The 16327-nt window shown below is 47.9% G+C and overlaps 1 protein-coding gene across 2 annotated transcripts in view; it reads right to left on the bottom strand.

Annotated features, from left to right (window-relative positions):
- The window catches only part of CUL1 (cullin 1), an 84821-nt gene that overhangs the window by 42758 nt on the left and 25736 nt on the right, over positions 1-16327 (bottom strand). For both annotated transcript variants that reach the window (XM_037147609.2, XM_037147600.2), the window contains exon 2: positions 8714-9012. In XM_037147609.2, coding sequence (XP_037003504.1) covers positions 8714-8853 — 140 coding nt within the window. In that variant the 5' untranslated portion in view covers positions 8854-9012. The remainder of the gene's footprint in view (positions 1-8713; positions 9013-16327) is intronic.

Raw genomic sequence — 16327 nt, 5'->3', positions numbered from 1 at the left:
CTACCCAGCAGCAGCGCTGAACTCTCGCTTAACTATTAAGGAGCATTTACAGTCACACAGTCCTAAAGTTACACTCAGCCCTATGAAGGCAACCACGAGGCCGATGTGGCCCAGGTGAGAATGAGCCCGACACCCCTGCTCTAGACTGTACCGAGCAAGATGGACAGACACACAGGGGGAGTCAGGGCAGAGGGCCATGTGATTAAGCAAGTACGATAAAACTGTTAACTTCAGAAAGCATTATGCTGAGTGAAATAGGCCAGGGGTTGAAAGACAAATACTGTATGATCTCACCTTTAACAGGAAGCTAAACAACAAAACAAACAAACAAGCAGAATATAACCAAAGACACTGAAATAGAGAACAAGGGGACAGTGACCAGAGGGGAGAGGGGAGGGAAGGGAATTTAAGGGGGAAAAAGGGGAGGGATTTGGAGAAGCAAATATGAAGGACACAGGGATGAGAACTGGGGGGGGGGGGGGGGGTGGAAATGGGAGGGAGGTGGGGAGCACGGGGTGGGGGGCTGGGATGGGCGAAACAGGCAAAAAACTGCACTTGAAAAATAACTAAATAAAATTATTGAGAAAAAAAGAGAAAATACAGAATGAAACCAAGATTAACATCAAAAAAAATTGTTAACTGCAGAATACGGGTCTTCACTGTAAAATCCTTTTCATTTTTCTCTATGTTTGAAAATTTTTATAACAAACAAACAAACAAGAAAAAACCCCACCTCGCCTGACTTTCAAGATCCACCAGAACCCGGCACCGTCCTTTATCCAGGCCAGGTGAGCCACCCACATCACCTAGTTGCTTGCACAGAGCTCTCTGAGCTGCCGAAGGTGTCCTCGGAGCATGTCACTTCCCACTCTCACAGTGGCTCTTTCCCTCTGGCAAGACTTTCCACCTTCCCCTCCTTGTCCACCGTCACCCCTTGAGGTCCAGCAAACCCTGTGGGTTCATGAAACTTTCCAGCCTTGGCAGCATCGAAACCACCCCCAGCATCTCCTCTGAGATGCCAGCTGCGATGCCACACCACCCGCCGGGCACTGGTGTTGACAAAGGGAGCCTGTCAAGCGTTCCCCATCGCAGACACGCCACCCCACGTGCACACACCCCCTCCACTGAGGGGGCCTGTGAGTTACAGCTTATAACAACACCTGAAACATACAGAAAAATAAAACTATAAGCCAGAATAAATACCTACAGAACTAGGAAGTAAAATAGCATACAAAATTTCAATATCCAGGTCAGAATCCTAAAATTTACTGGAAAAAACCAAACTGAACCAAACCCAACCCGGACCTAACTATAAATTATTAGAAGTAAACATATCATTCATTTGGAGTGCCATCTGCCAAAAGCAGTTTTGGTTTCAGCATTTCTATTGACATGTAGGTAACAGAAGCAGCTGTTAGGCAACTCCCATTTCTGACTAAAGTCCAAACATTATCAAAGCCATCACGAACTTTCCCACGGTCTCCAGCAGAGACGCCTGTTTCCAGACCACACCGGAACAGTCGCAGGTGGCTAGATACAGGCGCAAAGCGACGCGATGCCAGGAGACCGCTTCTGTTTCCTGGCCAAGACGTTTCAGGCCAAGTTCACTTTCAGGATCAATGACCAGGGAGCCCTACGTACAAAAAACCAAAACCCCCCCAGATACGTTTCCTTTCCACTAGGAAACTGTGTGTGTTGCAGATTATTTTAAATTGCACACAAGCACTCGTCTGCTCTGTGCAAGTGTAGACAAACCCACGGGCGGAGGCACCCCAGCGGGTGGCTACCGGGCTGCCCGGGACGTAAGACACGGAGGGCAGGACCCTTCCCCTGTGTACCTTTGTGCACTTCTCATGTTTTACAAGATTTACCTAGAAACCAAAGACTGCATGTTACAAAGCCCCCAATGCATCTACTCTTGAGCCCACGCAGTGTTTCTGCGAAACAGCAGTAGTCCCCGCACTGTGCATCTGTGTCCAGCGGTGGAAGAGTCCAGCCTCGGCCTGCGCCTTTGTGCGATGCTGGCCCGGGGAACTCACGCCTGTTTCTGCGAAGAGGAAGCCGACCCGTGTGTGTGCAAACAGAAGTTTGTGCACTTCAGGGGGAGCAGCGGCCGCCTGTCACACAAGAACGGTGCCGGCATGGTCCACCACCTTCACATCCCAGTTTTCACACCCTGGCCATACCACAAATGCTCCTGGAAGAGAAAAAAAAAAACGAACTCCGGGGAGCCACCAGACAGAAAGCACCACGGATGTCAGACGCACTGTTGGGAAGGGGAGCCAGTCCGTGGCCAAAGGACGCCGCGGGGGGGGGGGCGCACTCCGGCTGCAGGAAGCTCCGCCTCAGGCCTCCGGCTGCTCCTCCGTCTGCAGGATGCGGGGCTCCTTCTGCCCCTCACAGGCCACGCTGCCACCCACCATTCCAACACGCGCACCACTGCATGTTAATAAATCATTTACTTTCTATGATGAGTATTAAAACAGAGTAAGTATGATCAACAATTAGGAGAAAAACGTCAAATCCAAAAATATTTTTAAAGCAAAAACAAAACAGATGAAGAGGAAAAATTAGGCCCTGGCTTATATGGCTCAGTGTTCAAGTGCTAGATTGCGAACTGAAAGGTTGCCAGTTCGATTCTCAGCGCACACGCCCGGGTTGTGGGCCAAGTCCCCAGGTGGGAGTGTGCAAGAGGCAGTTGACTGATGTTTCTCTCACACACGTTGATGTTTCTCTCCCTCTTTCGCCCTCTCTTCCCCTGTCTAAAAAATAAGTACAATCTTTAAAAAAATTTTTTTAAAAAGGAAAAGTTAAATATAGAAGAAGAAATTAAGGAAACGAAAAACCACCAAGAGGTAAAATAAACTAAAAATGTAAAAAGCACTAAAAGACACTTCATTCAGTGGACAGTGGGTTAGCTGTTTTATACTAAGGTACCCGGAACCTGGCAAACCCACACAGCTGACCTTTCAAACTAGAGGCTCTTTTTGGGAAGGGGCCCTGGAAGCTGTCTTTGGAAGCAGACACCGGGTCCTCTTGAGGGTCCACCCAGGTTCTCTGAAGGCAGGTGGGGACGCTGTGGGCAGTGGCAGTTTGTGGTGAAGAGCCAGGTCTGCTCCTGCCTCTGAGACAGGCCAAACACCTCGTCACCCTGGAATCGGGCAATCCCTTGCCAAGGCACACCTTCTGCAGGGCTACAGGGACGAGTCGGTGTGGAAGGGTCCCATCGAATGCACCGAGATCTCAGGCAAAGCCACACACGCTCGCTCATCTTTCCGCAGACATTTCCTGAACGCCTTCCCCGCCCGGGGGCTGGGCCAGGCAGGCCTTCCTGCTCTGGGAGTGGTCTCGGCCTCACTCTGGGTGACACTCAGAGGCCCTGGAGACGCTGCGGAGGTCCGGCCATCTCTGTGACCCACGGCACAGGGCCTCCTCTAATGGGGCAAGGGGAACCAATTTGAGACTTTCAGTTACTACCAACCTTAAAATCCATTTTCGCTTTCTGAAAGTTAACCCAATTAAGAAAGCAAAACCAAACAGAACAGAACCATTTTCTACCGCTACTTCTTATGGAACTGAGACTTAAGAGTGGAAATTCCAACAACAAACTTGTATTAAGATCATTTGCAAAGATTTGCACTACAAGTTAAACTAACAATACTTCCCACTCTCACACTTCACTGTGTGGACCACCTGCAGGAGCCGGCCAGAGCAGCGGGCTCCCCCCACCCCCCACAGTGGTCTGCGACGTTAGGGAAGAACCAAGTCTGCGCCAGGCCGTGTTGGGCAGGACTCTGAGCGGGAACACCCCTGACGAAGCGACTCGGTTCACACCTGGCGGCAGACACCAAGAACAAGAACTGCTGGTAACTGCCTGGAACTGACTGTAAGATTTGTTTACGAATACGCAGTGCTCTGAGTATATACGTCATGAATCAAGAAAAAAAAAAAAAGCTGACCATACCATATTCATTCTCATAAAAAACAAAAACTCAGTTGTAGAGGCAACTATGCAATATAATTATAAATTCTGTGGGTTTTCTCAAGGATAGATACAACTTCTCAATCCTAACAACTACTCAATTCAGCTCAGTAGTGAAAGGTAGAAACAACTTACATTTGCACAAGGAAAATAAACTGCCTTTTAAAATGCCCACTATATACTGGAAATCTAGAAAGCATAGGTCATTAAGAAAAACCATCCTTAAGTAAGCCCAACACCTACAAATCACCTCTTTCAAAGTGGCGCTGGATAAATTTTTTTCAAAAGTAGAGAGGGTGTGCTGGGGGTTCATAGTACACATACCACTTTACGTCCTGCTTTCTCTCTCACTGCAGACATTATTACGTACCAACAGTTATTAATATGCTTTAGTGACTATTCATGGCCATTAAATGCCAAATCCTTATTACAGTTCAGGACTGAGGTTGCTTCCACCGTTTCCTATTACTACTGTATTCTGAATGGCTCTGCACGCACAATTTGAATACAACTATTTCCTTAAGACAGAATTAAACGTTGAAAAAACAAAGCAAAACAAAAAACACCAGACCAGAGTATGTTTTTATGTCTTTACACTTCTAAACTTCTCTCCAGGAAGATCCGAGTAACATTTCCAGGCGACTGCAGAGCGCCTGCTGCCTCCACTCTTGCCAACACGGGCTATAATCATTTCTTAAAACTCTTTTCAACCGGATATGTTAAAGTTTTTTTAGATTCTTCACCTCCTTAATAATTATGAGGTTGAACATTTCCCTGTATGCCTACTGACAACTTAGAGCCCAGGGACTGCAAACCATGCTACCAAAGTCAGGGAACTGGTTAAATGTGCATCCTGAGGACGCCACTGGGGTAACTTACTAGGGAAGTCCAGTGTGATCCTTACTCTACTGGTTGGAGAAAAAGATTTTGAAAAGACAGACTAAGAAAACAGAATAAACCAATTCAACTCACAGCACTGCAAGGAGAAAAACAGAACCTCAAAGCTTATGAGAACTTATGCAGATAGATAGAAAAAAAGAGAAAGACACCAACACAGAAGTCTACATTGATTTCTAGGGAAGCTAAAATTATGACTCGAGCTGTATAATGACGGCAGGAAAAAAAAAAAAAAAGAGAAAGATTTTGACCTGGAAATGTAGGCAGGCAGACCTGGGGCCCTGCAAAACCAGACAGCCCAGGGTCTGGACTGGACAGAGAGGGTGCTATTCCCAGGCCACAGGGACCCCGCCTTGTGCTGATTCCCTCCCCAAGACTCTGCTCCACTCGGCATGACCCAGGCCTGTCCTCTGAGCCAGGCCTGACACCAGAAATAGAACGATGTCCAAAAATGATAAGAAATTTCATTTCCTATTTCAAGTTCAAAAGTAAGGTAACTGTTATCTACCCATGTGCACAGGAATACGCCCATTATTTTACTGCAAAAAGAAAAACCCACGTTGCACCATGCCTACATAAACGCACGTGGGACATGGCAGAACACTGGGCCTGCACAGAAGTGCCCCACAGACAGGCGGAGGCTGGGAGCAAAGGCTCGGGGCTCAGCCTGTGGAAGAAAATGAAGCCTCTGTGAAGGGGCCAGAAACAAAGCTAAGTGAACAAGATCCTTCCGACTGCAGAAGCTCTGGGACCTCCTTTACTGTCTCCAAATTCCCCTCTCTTTTCCTTTGCCATTTTGAGTTGGAAAATCAGGAAAACTGTTCATGCTGCGTTAACAGTCCCTCGTCCCGTACAGCACTGGTGAGCGCCAGAGGTTCCCAAGGGCTCCAAAACACGGCTGCACAGCCAGAGGCAGGCTGCTTTCTCCAGCACCCCTGGAGGGGGGTTCTCCAGGATAAACGAGAGGAGAAAACCTAGCTGCCAGCTGCCAGCTGGACTTAGGGGACAAGAAGGGTTCCTCCCTTGTTCTCGCCTATGTTCCCGCTCCAGCCTTTCTCAACAGGCTCCTGCACCCATCCTGAGGAGCCGGGCCTCACTCTGACGAGTGACCACAGATCAGTGACACGTCCTTCTCCCCAGGACCTAGAGTGCCTCCGAACCTGAAATGTGACCTCACAGTCCCAACTGTCAGATGTCCCTGTAAATGAGCCTGTAGGAGATTCTTTTAAAGGGCAGTACAGTTAAGTGGTTCCATGGGAGACTGAATATACACCTATGAGAACTAAACCCCTTAAAAAGCTGTTATGCAAACTCAGGCTGGGCTAAAATGGCAGGAATAGCAATGCAGTTTGAAGAAGTGCTGCGCATGTTTAAATGACTTAAATGGCAGTGAAGGCGCGCTCTAGAAAACGTGTCAGACGACTCCAGATCCTGCTCTGACAACGACACTGAAGGGACATACAGGATGCAGGCGAAAGCTCTGGCCAGGTATTCATCTGCTCTGGGAATCATCCTGACATGCTAAGGTTGTGGGTTCGAAATCTGATCAGGGCACAGAGAAGAATGAACCAATGAATGGAACAACAAGTTGACGTTTCTATGTTTCTCTCCCCCCATCCCCAAATTCCACTCCTCTCTCTAAAATCAATCACCATCATCATCCCCATCATTTAAGGGCCATATAGTAGATAAGGGCAGTCTCTAGATTCGGACTAAGGTCAGGCATGGTCATTTTTCGGGTAGCTGTTGTAACAATTAGCAAGTTGCTTGAGCATTTGGAGGCCAGGTTTCCAATACCGAGAGAGAAGGGTTACCCACACCAACGCTCCCGGGCGATGTACGCTTTCAGTAAGGTGTAGCCGGTCCCTAGCATAATGCCTGACACACAGGACTCAAACTGTGCCTGTGATTCCAAAATTAATACCTAAGGATCAAAAGTCAGATTCTCCACTGTTAATTAACGTATGAAGCTGTTACTGTCTCAGACCACATTAAAGCTCAAGTTAAGAGTAGCATTCCTAAAATAATTAAAATTGCAGGTATCAGAACTACAAATTGTTAATTATTCGTAGAATAAAAGTATTCAATAATTGCTGCAAGCATACAAAGTTTCAACTTTCTTCAAGTTTTAAGGGTGAAAACATCCTATTGGGCAAAAGACCAATCTCATTTAGTCAAAAATTACTTAAGAAATCCTCAGAGACAAATCAAATTTCCTTGCTTTCTACACTAATGCTCCCTGCTTTTTGCGAACCAGAAATCAGACCAAGCACCTTCGCTTTGTCTCACCTGTGGAATCACCAGCTTCACATCTATTACTTACAAGAATTAAACAGACAAACAAGTCCATGCCCAGCAAGCCACAACCCTCTCGAGTGGAATAATATCCTCTGACCGGCACAGACTCCATCCCACCTGCGTTCTCCACATCACACAACCCAGCAGCCCCGCTCCTCCGTGTGGCCCCGGGAGAACGGGAAAGGCGGGCCCCACACAAACGCACACACAGCATTCCTGACAGCCGCACTGTCCCGCACAGCCCAGCGTGGACTAACCAGGTGCCACCACTGGCCAACGGATGGACTCGCGGCACATCCAGCAGCCCAGCCAGGAGGATGAAGAGCACCAACGCCTGCTGCAAAAAGGATGAGCCTGGAAACGTCATCCCGAGTGAGAGAAGCCAGTCACGAAAGGCCACACATGGTGTGATTCCATGTCCACAAAATGTCCAGAACAGGCAAATTCCGAGACAGAAAGTAGGCCAGGGGTTGCCAGAGGCCGGGAGGAGAGGGTGGAGGGTGACTGCTAACAGGCACAGGCCTGCTCTGAGGGGTGACACACCGGGCACCGCCGTACCGTGCACTTTATAGAGCGAATTCCGTAGTGTGTAAACGATGGTCAGCAACGCTGTTACTTTCCTAAAAAGCATTCTATGGCATAAGTGTGTATACACAGTATGAGTATATATTGACACGTATGATAAATTTTAGATTTAGAGAAAAATGTATAGTTTCATATCTATTTAAATTAATGTTAATTTTTTTAAGACTCTAAAACGTTAGCATAGTTGAGGGCATACTGAACCATCACATAAGCAAGTCTGACAACCACTGATACTCACGGATTTAAGCTTAAATATCCACTGAACTAGCAACCTGAAACTCCCGGAACCAGTAAATCCGCAGCAACCTGCTCTCGAGCAAGTGCGCTTCCACTTCACTTCCTTACACTCTCCACAGCCTCCGGGGCACACGACAGGCGCCGCGCAGTGAGCGAGGGGCAGGCTTTCCGGACGCTGTATCTGTGAACAGGGCAGAGCAGAACTTCTGCTCCGTGTGGTAACCCTGCAGGTGGGGGTCGGCTGGAGAGCAGGTGTCAGCTTTGTGCACCAGACCATTTCTGACGCGGCCCCTCCACTCGGCCCCACGGGCCCTGGAAACCGACGCCCCCGGCCCTAACCAGCCCTCCAACGGCACCTGCTGCCACGAGAGAAGTCATCTGTTATCTACAGAGCCTTTAAAATACGGCTACTGCAACATAGGAACTAACATTTGACTTAATTACCTAATTTTAATGATTTCAAATGTAGGCAGCCACGGTGTTTGGGGCCATTGTACTGAGCAGCCCAACTTCAGACCACCGACTGGCCAGTTTTACCTCTGCTCAAAAAACTTAGAGGAAATGAGTTAATTTTTAAAGCTAAAAATGAACTTGGGATTTTATCACAAGTTGAACTGGAAAGAGAAAACACGAGGCCAAATTTCTAACCATCCACAGATCATACTAGTGAACAGACTTCTAAGCAAATCGCGCTCAGCCTCCGTGGTAGGATACGTGTAGAGCTCCATGTATCTGGACTTGGCCATGCTCTGCCTGGTGTACACCTGCTGGATGCCGGCACGGAGGTCGTCCCAGATCTGGTCGAGGCCGATCTGCTTCAGTCCATGGGGGTTCTGACTCCTGTTCGATGACATTGTGCGCAGTGTTCCGACAGTGTCCAGGGCAGCGATCCTCACTCAGGGCGCAGCTAATTCTCCATGAGACGGAAATACAGTCTCATTCCAAATTCACTCACAGCAGCCTGGAAAGGATGTCCTTGAACTGTAGAGAATGAAATCTCATCGCAGGCAAACCTGAGGAAGAAATAAAGTGAATGAATTAATTCTTTCTCAACACCCTGGGGTGGGGAATAGGGGTACCTGTCACACACTGAGAGAGAGATCCCATCCGTAGGCGTTAGCACCACGCTAACCCAAAGATCAGGACCTTTGTACGTGGAAACACTCCTACTGTATGATATATCTTTACACATGTAGTTAAAATCTTGAGGACTATTAGTGCCCGCGGGAAAAGCTGGGTAAAGGTTGCACAGGGACAATTAACATATTGTTCTTTCTTTTGTCTTCTAAAACAAATAGCTAATAAACAGGAAAAACCATTTACTCTCATTAGTTATCAGTGAATTTTTGTAATTTTTCACTTAGCAGTTGGCAAAATGCAAATACAGGTGAAGCTGAAGGTAAAGGGCAATGTTCCTTCTCTTTTTAGATGGGAGTATGTTAAGACCTAGCAAAATTTAAAATTTACTCTGAATTCAGGGAGAGCTGGGTGTGAAGCTTAGCTTCAACCTACTACGTATGTGGTCTTGGGTAACTTACTTAACTTCTCCCTTCTCCAAACCTTGATCTCCTAGTCTGCAAAGTGGGGCAAATCATTTCCCTAAATAGTTGTGAAGTTTAAGTAAGCTAGTGTATGCAAAATATTTAACACATAGTAAATGCCTAACAAATGCTATTATTTCTAAGTGTCTGAAGCGACTGCAAAACACAATTTATAATGCTCCAGGATCCTGGGTCCATAGATAAGGGGCCTTAGCTATGCAATATTGTACTAAGTCAGCAGTTGGCCTGTTGCCATACCACAGACATACTTTAAGGATCGCCTACGTACGTCACATCAGAATACGTAGGTTTTTAAATAAATATTTCTAGTGTGACATTAAGAAGCACTGAGTTTTGTGATGGTGCCAGAAACAATGTTGTCGGGAGGTAAACGGTATATAGAACAGCAAGAACAGGTAGTTGACCTGACAGGGCCGGCGTGAATCACCCCAGCATGTGCTGCCGTGGCCTCAGGGGCCTTACAGCTCTTTGTAAACTTAGGCACAGCAGGTCATGTTTAGGGATTAAGTCTGAAGTACCGAAACCTAAATCACCTCCAGTGTTTATCATCTAAGCTATTGGACTTAACCTTTTATGAAAACAAAATGTCAGTTCAGATCCTGAGGGTATTTTATGGCATACATTCAAATGGGAATGTTCAAATGTGGAAGAGAAAAACGTCCAACAAGACTTCCCTCGAGTTTTGAGGAAACTAGTAACTCAGCAAATGTTTCCTTAAATATAACTTCAGTCTGAGCTTCCGTTCACCTACCTTGGGAACATCACTCCAACACCCACCAGACAGCAGTCTGGTTGTTTTGTGCGGGTGGTACCACCTGATGGCATCCCCCGTGTACACCCACATCCTCGTCTCTGGCACTTACTTAATTTTCTCCTAAGGGGAAATTACCACTTAAATTCTCCAGCCCGGATTTCTTCTCCGAACTCCAGGCCTGTCTACACGCCAGTGCTGTGGTCACATCTCCGATGTCTCGAGCCCCACAGGTGCACACTGAGCTCTGGATTTGCCCCTAAACTCCACTCTCCACCAGTGGCGCACATCTCACTGAGTGTCAAAGCCACCTATCCACAAATCGGAAACCTACCACTTCCCCATCTACTCCTTGCAGGGCAGGGAGTCTAAGAGTATAGGTCTGGTTAGATGGTCATCCTGAGAGCAATGGCGGGGTGGCAGAAAGGGGGGCAAGGTCACGTGAAGCAGAGAAGTCCTTATTAAGGCGCCATCAGATCTCTGCTGTCCCGTCATGTGCCTCTTACCAAACTGTCCCCGTCGTCCCCTCGGGCCCGCCTCACAGACTTTCCCCCTTTCTTAGACATGCCGGTCTCCTCCCCACTCCCGAGAGTCTCTGCATTTGCTGTTGTTTCTGCCCGTACAGTTCCTCTCCTTTTTCATCAAGTTGTCTTCCAGTCACACCCGCAGCCAGGCCGGACCCAGGAGGGAGCTCCCTGACAAGGTCTGGGCTTGCCCATTTCACAGGACGCCCCCTTCGCAGCTCCCACGCAAGGTTGGAATTCCATGCCCCAGCCTCACCGCCCTGGTGAGGGTCCTGGGCACAGAGGCCATCTCTCCTGCTCACCACAGAACCTGGGAGCCTAGTCCAGAGCCCGGCACACAGCTCAATCAAGATTTTGCATAAATAAATGGAAGAATAAATTAAGTAATTGAAAGCTATGTTTTTAAAGGATTTAGAAAGAAGGATATACCAGTGCCGCTGAGCATCTGAACTTGCCCCAAGTCTCCCTTTAGAATCACTACAAAATTCCATCTTGTTTCCTCTAAACTTTTTCTTTCACAAAGTAGATTTTAAACTAAATTGTTTTTCTTGCTCTTTCAGTTATTAATGGTTTATGTGACGCTAGTTACTGCGAATGTATACACAGTTTCACAGAGCTTCAACAGATTTCTGAGAGTTGCAGGAATTTAGTGACCACTACAATGTACTTGACACTGTCCTGTGCCCTGCCACACGCCAGTAAATAGCAAACAGACCTGGCTCCCTTCAGGACACCTACGCTGTGGGAAAAGCATACTTCTAACGAAACTAACCCGTAAGGCTTTGGCATGTAACATCCTTGTAAATGGTTAACTTTATGTGCCATGCATTTGTGCACCAAAAGTATTTGCTCCTAAGAGCCAATTACAGTCACAGATGATTAGAGGTTAACCTTAAAGATGATTCCGGACCTTTCCTTTGCAGATGAAGACTGACCCCAGAAGCAATCCAACAAGTTGAGAGCCCGCCGGAAAGGGGCAGGGCCGCAGCTGGCGCTCTGGGCTCTCAAACCACCGCCCCCAACACTGCGGGTCTGAGTTTTAGGTTCTTTCGTTCTTTAGGGGTCAGTAAACAGGACACCACTAAAAGAGCCATAGAAATGAAACCCAGATTCACTGCTAATCTATTTATTAATCTTAGAAACTCAAAGAGCTCCAATTAAAAAAGCTGATAGTTTGAAACAGCTAACAAATCAGCCCTAACTGCATCTAGTCAAACAGTTTGAAATTTAAGAAAGCTGAATTTTTATAAAGCCTGACATTTAAAAAAATCTAAGGACACTGCAAATATCAGAACAGCCTAAAGGATTAAAAGTTAAGACACCACTTGTCACACGAACACTCCCTCCTCACACCCAAAGAAACAGTCGATATGGGTCCTCCCCACAGCCCTCTGCACCCGAGCCAACGCCAGCGCCCGTGTTCTTCTCTGCAGGGTTTCTTCCCGGCACCGCGCTTCTGATTCGGTGCTGAGTCTTCTTCATCAAGACTCAGCGATAATCTTAAGAGGTCAAATCCAACCTTTTCATGTTAAAACGTCAAGTTTTTATTCCACACGTTGTGTCCATCCCACATGTGGAGATACGGTGCCACAGCACACCCCAGTTTACACGCGGATCCCACTCAGCTTCTACCCACGCGTGGAGATACGGCGCCACAGCACACCCCAGTTTACACGCGGATCCCACTCAGCTTCTACCCACGCGTGGAGATACGGCGCCACAGCACACCCCAGTTTACACGCGGATCCCACTCAGCCTTCTACCCACACGTGGAGATACGGTGCCACAGCACACCCCAGTTTACACGCGGATCCCACTCAGATACGGTGCCACCGCACACCCCAGTTTACACGCGGATCCCACTCAGATACGGTGCCACCGCACACCCCAGTTTACACGCGGATCCCACTCAGCTTCTACCCACGCGTGGAGATACGGTGCCACAGCACACCCCAGTTTACACGCAGATCCCACTCAGCTTCTACCCACACGTGGAGATACGGTGCCACAGCACACCCCAGTTTACACGCAGATCCCACTCAGCTTCTACCCACACGTGGAGATACGGTGCCACAGCACACCCCAGTTTACACGCGGATCCCACTCAGCTTCTACCCACGCGTGGAGATACGGCGCCACAGCACACCCCAGTTTACACGCGGATCCCACTCAGCCTTCTACCCACACGTGGAGATACGGTGCCACAGCACACCCCAGTTTACACGCGGATCCCACTCAGCTTCTACCCACGCGTGGAGATACGGTGCCACAGCACACCCCAGTTTACACGCGGATCCCACTCAGCTTCTACCCACGCGTGGAGATACGGTGCCACAGCACACCCCAGTTTACACGCGGATCCCACTCAGCCTTCTACCCACGCGTGGAGATACGGTGCCACAGCACACCCCAGTTTACACGCGGATCCCACTCAGCTTCTACCCACACGTGGAGATACGGTGCCACAGCACACCCCAGTTTATATGCAGATCCCACTCAGCTTTTTCTTTAAGTCTTGCATTAAAAAAGTTTTTATTCAAGTTATTGGAGTGGCACCATTTAATAGGTTCTCGTAGTTTCAAGTGCACATCTCCACGACACAAGATCTGTACATTGCCCTGGGCCCACCAGCCCAGTGGAACCACCCTCCGTCACCGTGTGGTAACTGGGCCCTACCCGCCCCTTCACCCCTCCCTCAGGGAACCACCACACCACTGCCTGGGTTCACCCACAAATGAGTGAAATCATATGGCTCTTAGTTTTTGAAAGGTCACCACTGACAAGACACTCTGGTGAAAACTGAAAGCTTCTCTATTTGGCTTTGATGAGCTTCATTGTTTTCTCTTTTAGTCTACCCATTCCCTCTTTCTAGTTGTCCCTGCCTAGCGTCCAAACTTCACTCAGTTGATCTGAGGGTTTCTAAAAAAGTCATGTACGTATCTTTAAACTGAGAAGTTTAAAGAAGATAATCTTACTTACGTAATACTGCCTAGAGTGCCTCACATTTAAATACTTAAACGTCAATCGTCAATATTGCAGCAAAGAAATCTAAAATCAAGTCTAAAAGTAAACGATGAAAATAAGCATAATAGGAAAATGTCTTAACTCGGGGACGGTCACACACTGACAGCAACTGTGAGCTACTGTCCCGGCTGGGCTCTCTGGAGAGATGGCAGGACAGAGTCTGGGACGAAGCCAGTGAGGGAAGGGCAGAAACAGGACTGGGTGGAGAGAGGACTGGGTGAACTGGGACCAGCCCTCCAAACCCCCCGCAGAGCCAGGCCTCGGCTGAGTCGGCCCTGGCAGAGCGACTGCTGCCACTTTGCGGACCACACGGCCCAGGCGGGCACCTGTGTGTCCCCCAGGGTATCCAGATGGACCCAAGATGTTCTGGGAATAGAGTTTTCCACCTTAGGGTGTGTCTGTGAGTGTCTAACCTGCTTATGCGTCTTTTTTGATGAATTAAAAGCAATTGTAAAACTGACTGGAGCAGCCCTGGCTGGTGTAGCTCAGTGGATTGAGTGCAGGCTTATGAACCAAAGGGTTGCCAATTCCATTCCCAGTCAGCACACGGGCCTGAACTGCAGGCCAGGTTCCCAGTTGGGGGCGTGTAAGAGACAACCTCGCAACTGATGTTTCTCCTTCCCTTCCCCTCTCTCTAAAAATAAATACATAAAATCTTTAAAAAAACTGCTTGGAGCAGTAAGATAAAATATAGATGCCCATAAAAGATTGGCTTATCAGTCGATGTTGAATTTTCAGAAATATGCCACTTTGTAAGCTATAAACTCTCCATTTCATAACTGGGCCATATCAAGAAGCTTACGCAGACTTCAAGAAAAGTCAGAAAGGTTCGAATGCTTTCAGTTACGAGTTAAAATACTTTCCTAATAGTACATCATATCTCACAGCAAGAAGACTTACGATGGCCAAAAAGCCAACAGATATTAAAAACAAACTAAACGAAATATATGAGATCTGTCCGGAAAAAGTACAGCCACTGCTAATATAAGAACAGTGTGTGCGACTCCAAGCAGGTGTCACGGCAGCTGAGGAGAGTGGACATCATTCACGTCGATGATGACCTCACTCTACAGTGCGGGAGGAAGACACCACTGAGTGAGCATGTGCACCGTGTGGCCATCACATTGAAAATGACTGAGTGGGTAGAGCAATGAATCTGCATCGAATTTCACGTTAAGCTTGAGCGTTCCTCCGCGCACATGATTTGGATGATTCAGAAGCCAGCGGTGGTGGGCAGCTGGTGACTGGCAACTTCATCAGGACAATGCACCTGACAGGCATCGCGTCCGGCACAGAGCTCTGTGGTGAAACATCAAATCACCCTGGTGACTCAGTCCCACTACAGCCAACATTTGGCGCCCTGTGACTTCTGGCTTTTCCTAAATAAAATCACCCTTGAAAGGGGAGAAATTTCAGACTGTCAATGAGATTCAGGAAAATATGACCGGTTAGCTGATGGCGACTGGGAGAACTGTGTGAGGTCCCAAGGTGCCTATTTGAAGGGCACTGAGGTGTCACTGTCCTGTCTATAATATTTCTTGATCTTCTTCAATAAATATCTGTTTTTCACATGACATGGCTGAGTACGTTCTGGACAGCAGGAAATCAGGCAGTTTTCAAAAGTACACTGGCATATATGCGGGGGGGGGGGGGACGGGACCAAAAAGACCCCCAGAATTTATTGATAAAAACTTGGTTAAACTTCAGTCACCTTCAAAGTACTCTCCATTTGATGCAATATACCTATCAAGATTTTTTCCCCACTGCTCAAAACAGTTTTGAACTTGTTATGTTCATGTCTTTTAGTGCTACTGCTATTTTTTGCTTCACCTCTTCCACATCAGCAAAAAGTCCTTTCTGAGGACTTATTTCATTCAGGGGGAAAAGTCACTTGGGGTGATACTGGGTAAACTGGGGTGGGGCATGAGGGTCCTGCTGTTTTTACTGGAAAACTGCTGAATACTCAGTGTGGTGCGGGCAGGTGTGCTTGTAGATCATCCATCATGAAATCGGCAAATGTGTTGAAAGTCTTCAAAACAAAATTCGCTGAAGCCAAACAGAGCCTCTCACAGCAAAGCCAGCCGGTGCACTGATACAGACGGGTTCCTTGCACACTCACCTAGCAGAGAAGCCTGTACTACAAGGGGCCTGCCCTCACAGACCCTTAGCATTACAGGGGTTACCGACTGTGGTCAGGGGCACCCAGAAGGAACACTGCAGTCTTTGGACACAGAACCTGCAGATTTCTGCTTGGAAGTACACAAAACTGAGGCAAAAGTGCCACACACTGAGGGCAGCACCGGCCAGTGGCCATGAAGCCTGAATGACAATGCGCACGCACGCATCCCCCCGCCCCCGTGGAAGGTAAGACAATGGAAAGCACACAAGAGCCCCTGTAAGCAGGCCCGATGGAGAAGGGGGGCTTGTGTGCTTAGGGACTTGTCCTGCTAAAAAGTCTCATTTCAGG

Source organism: Artibeus jamaicensis, unplaced genomic scaffold (genome assembly GCF_021234435.1).
Source record: "Artibeus jamaicensis isolate MK-2021 breed Jamaican fruit bat unplaced genomic scaffold, CSHL_Jam_final contig_718, whole genome shotgun sequence".
In the NCBI taxonomy this organism is placed as follows: domain Eukaryota; kingdom Metazoa; phylum Chordata; class Mammalia; order Chiroptera; family Phyllostomidae; genus Artibeus; species Artibeus jamaicensis.
Note: the sequence above shows the minus strand (reverse complement) of the source record. Positions and strands in the feature narration are given on the sequence as shown.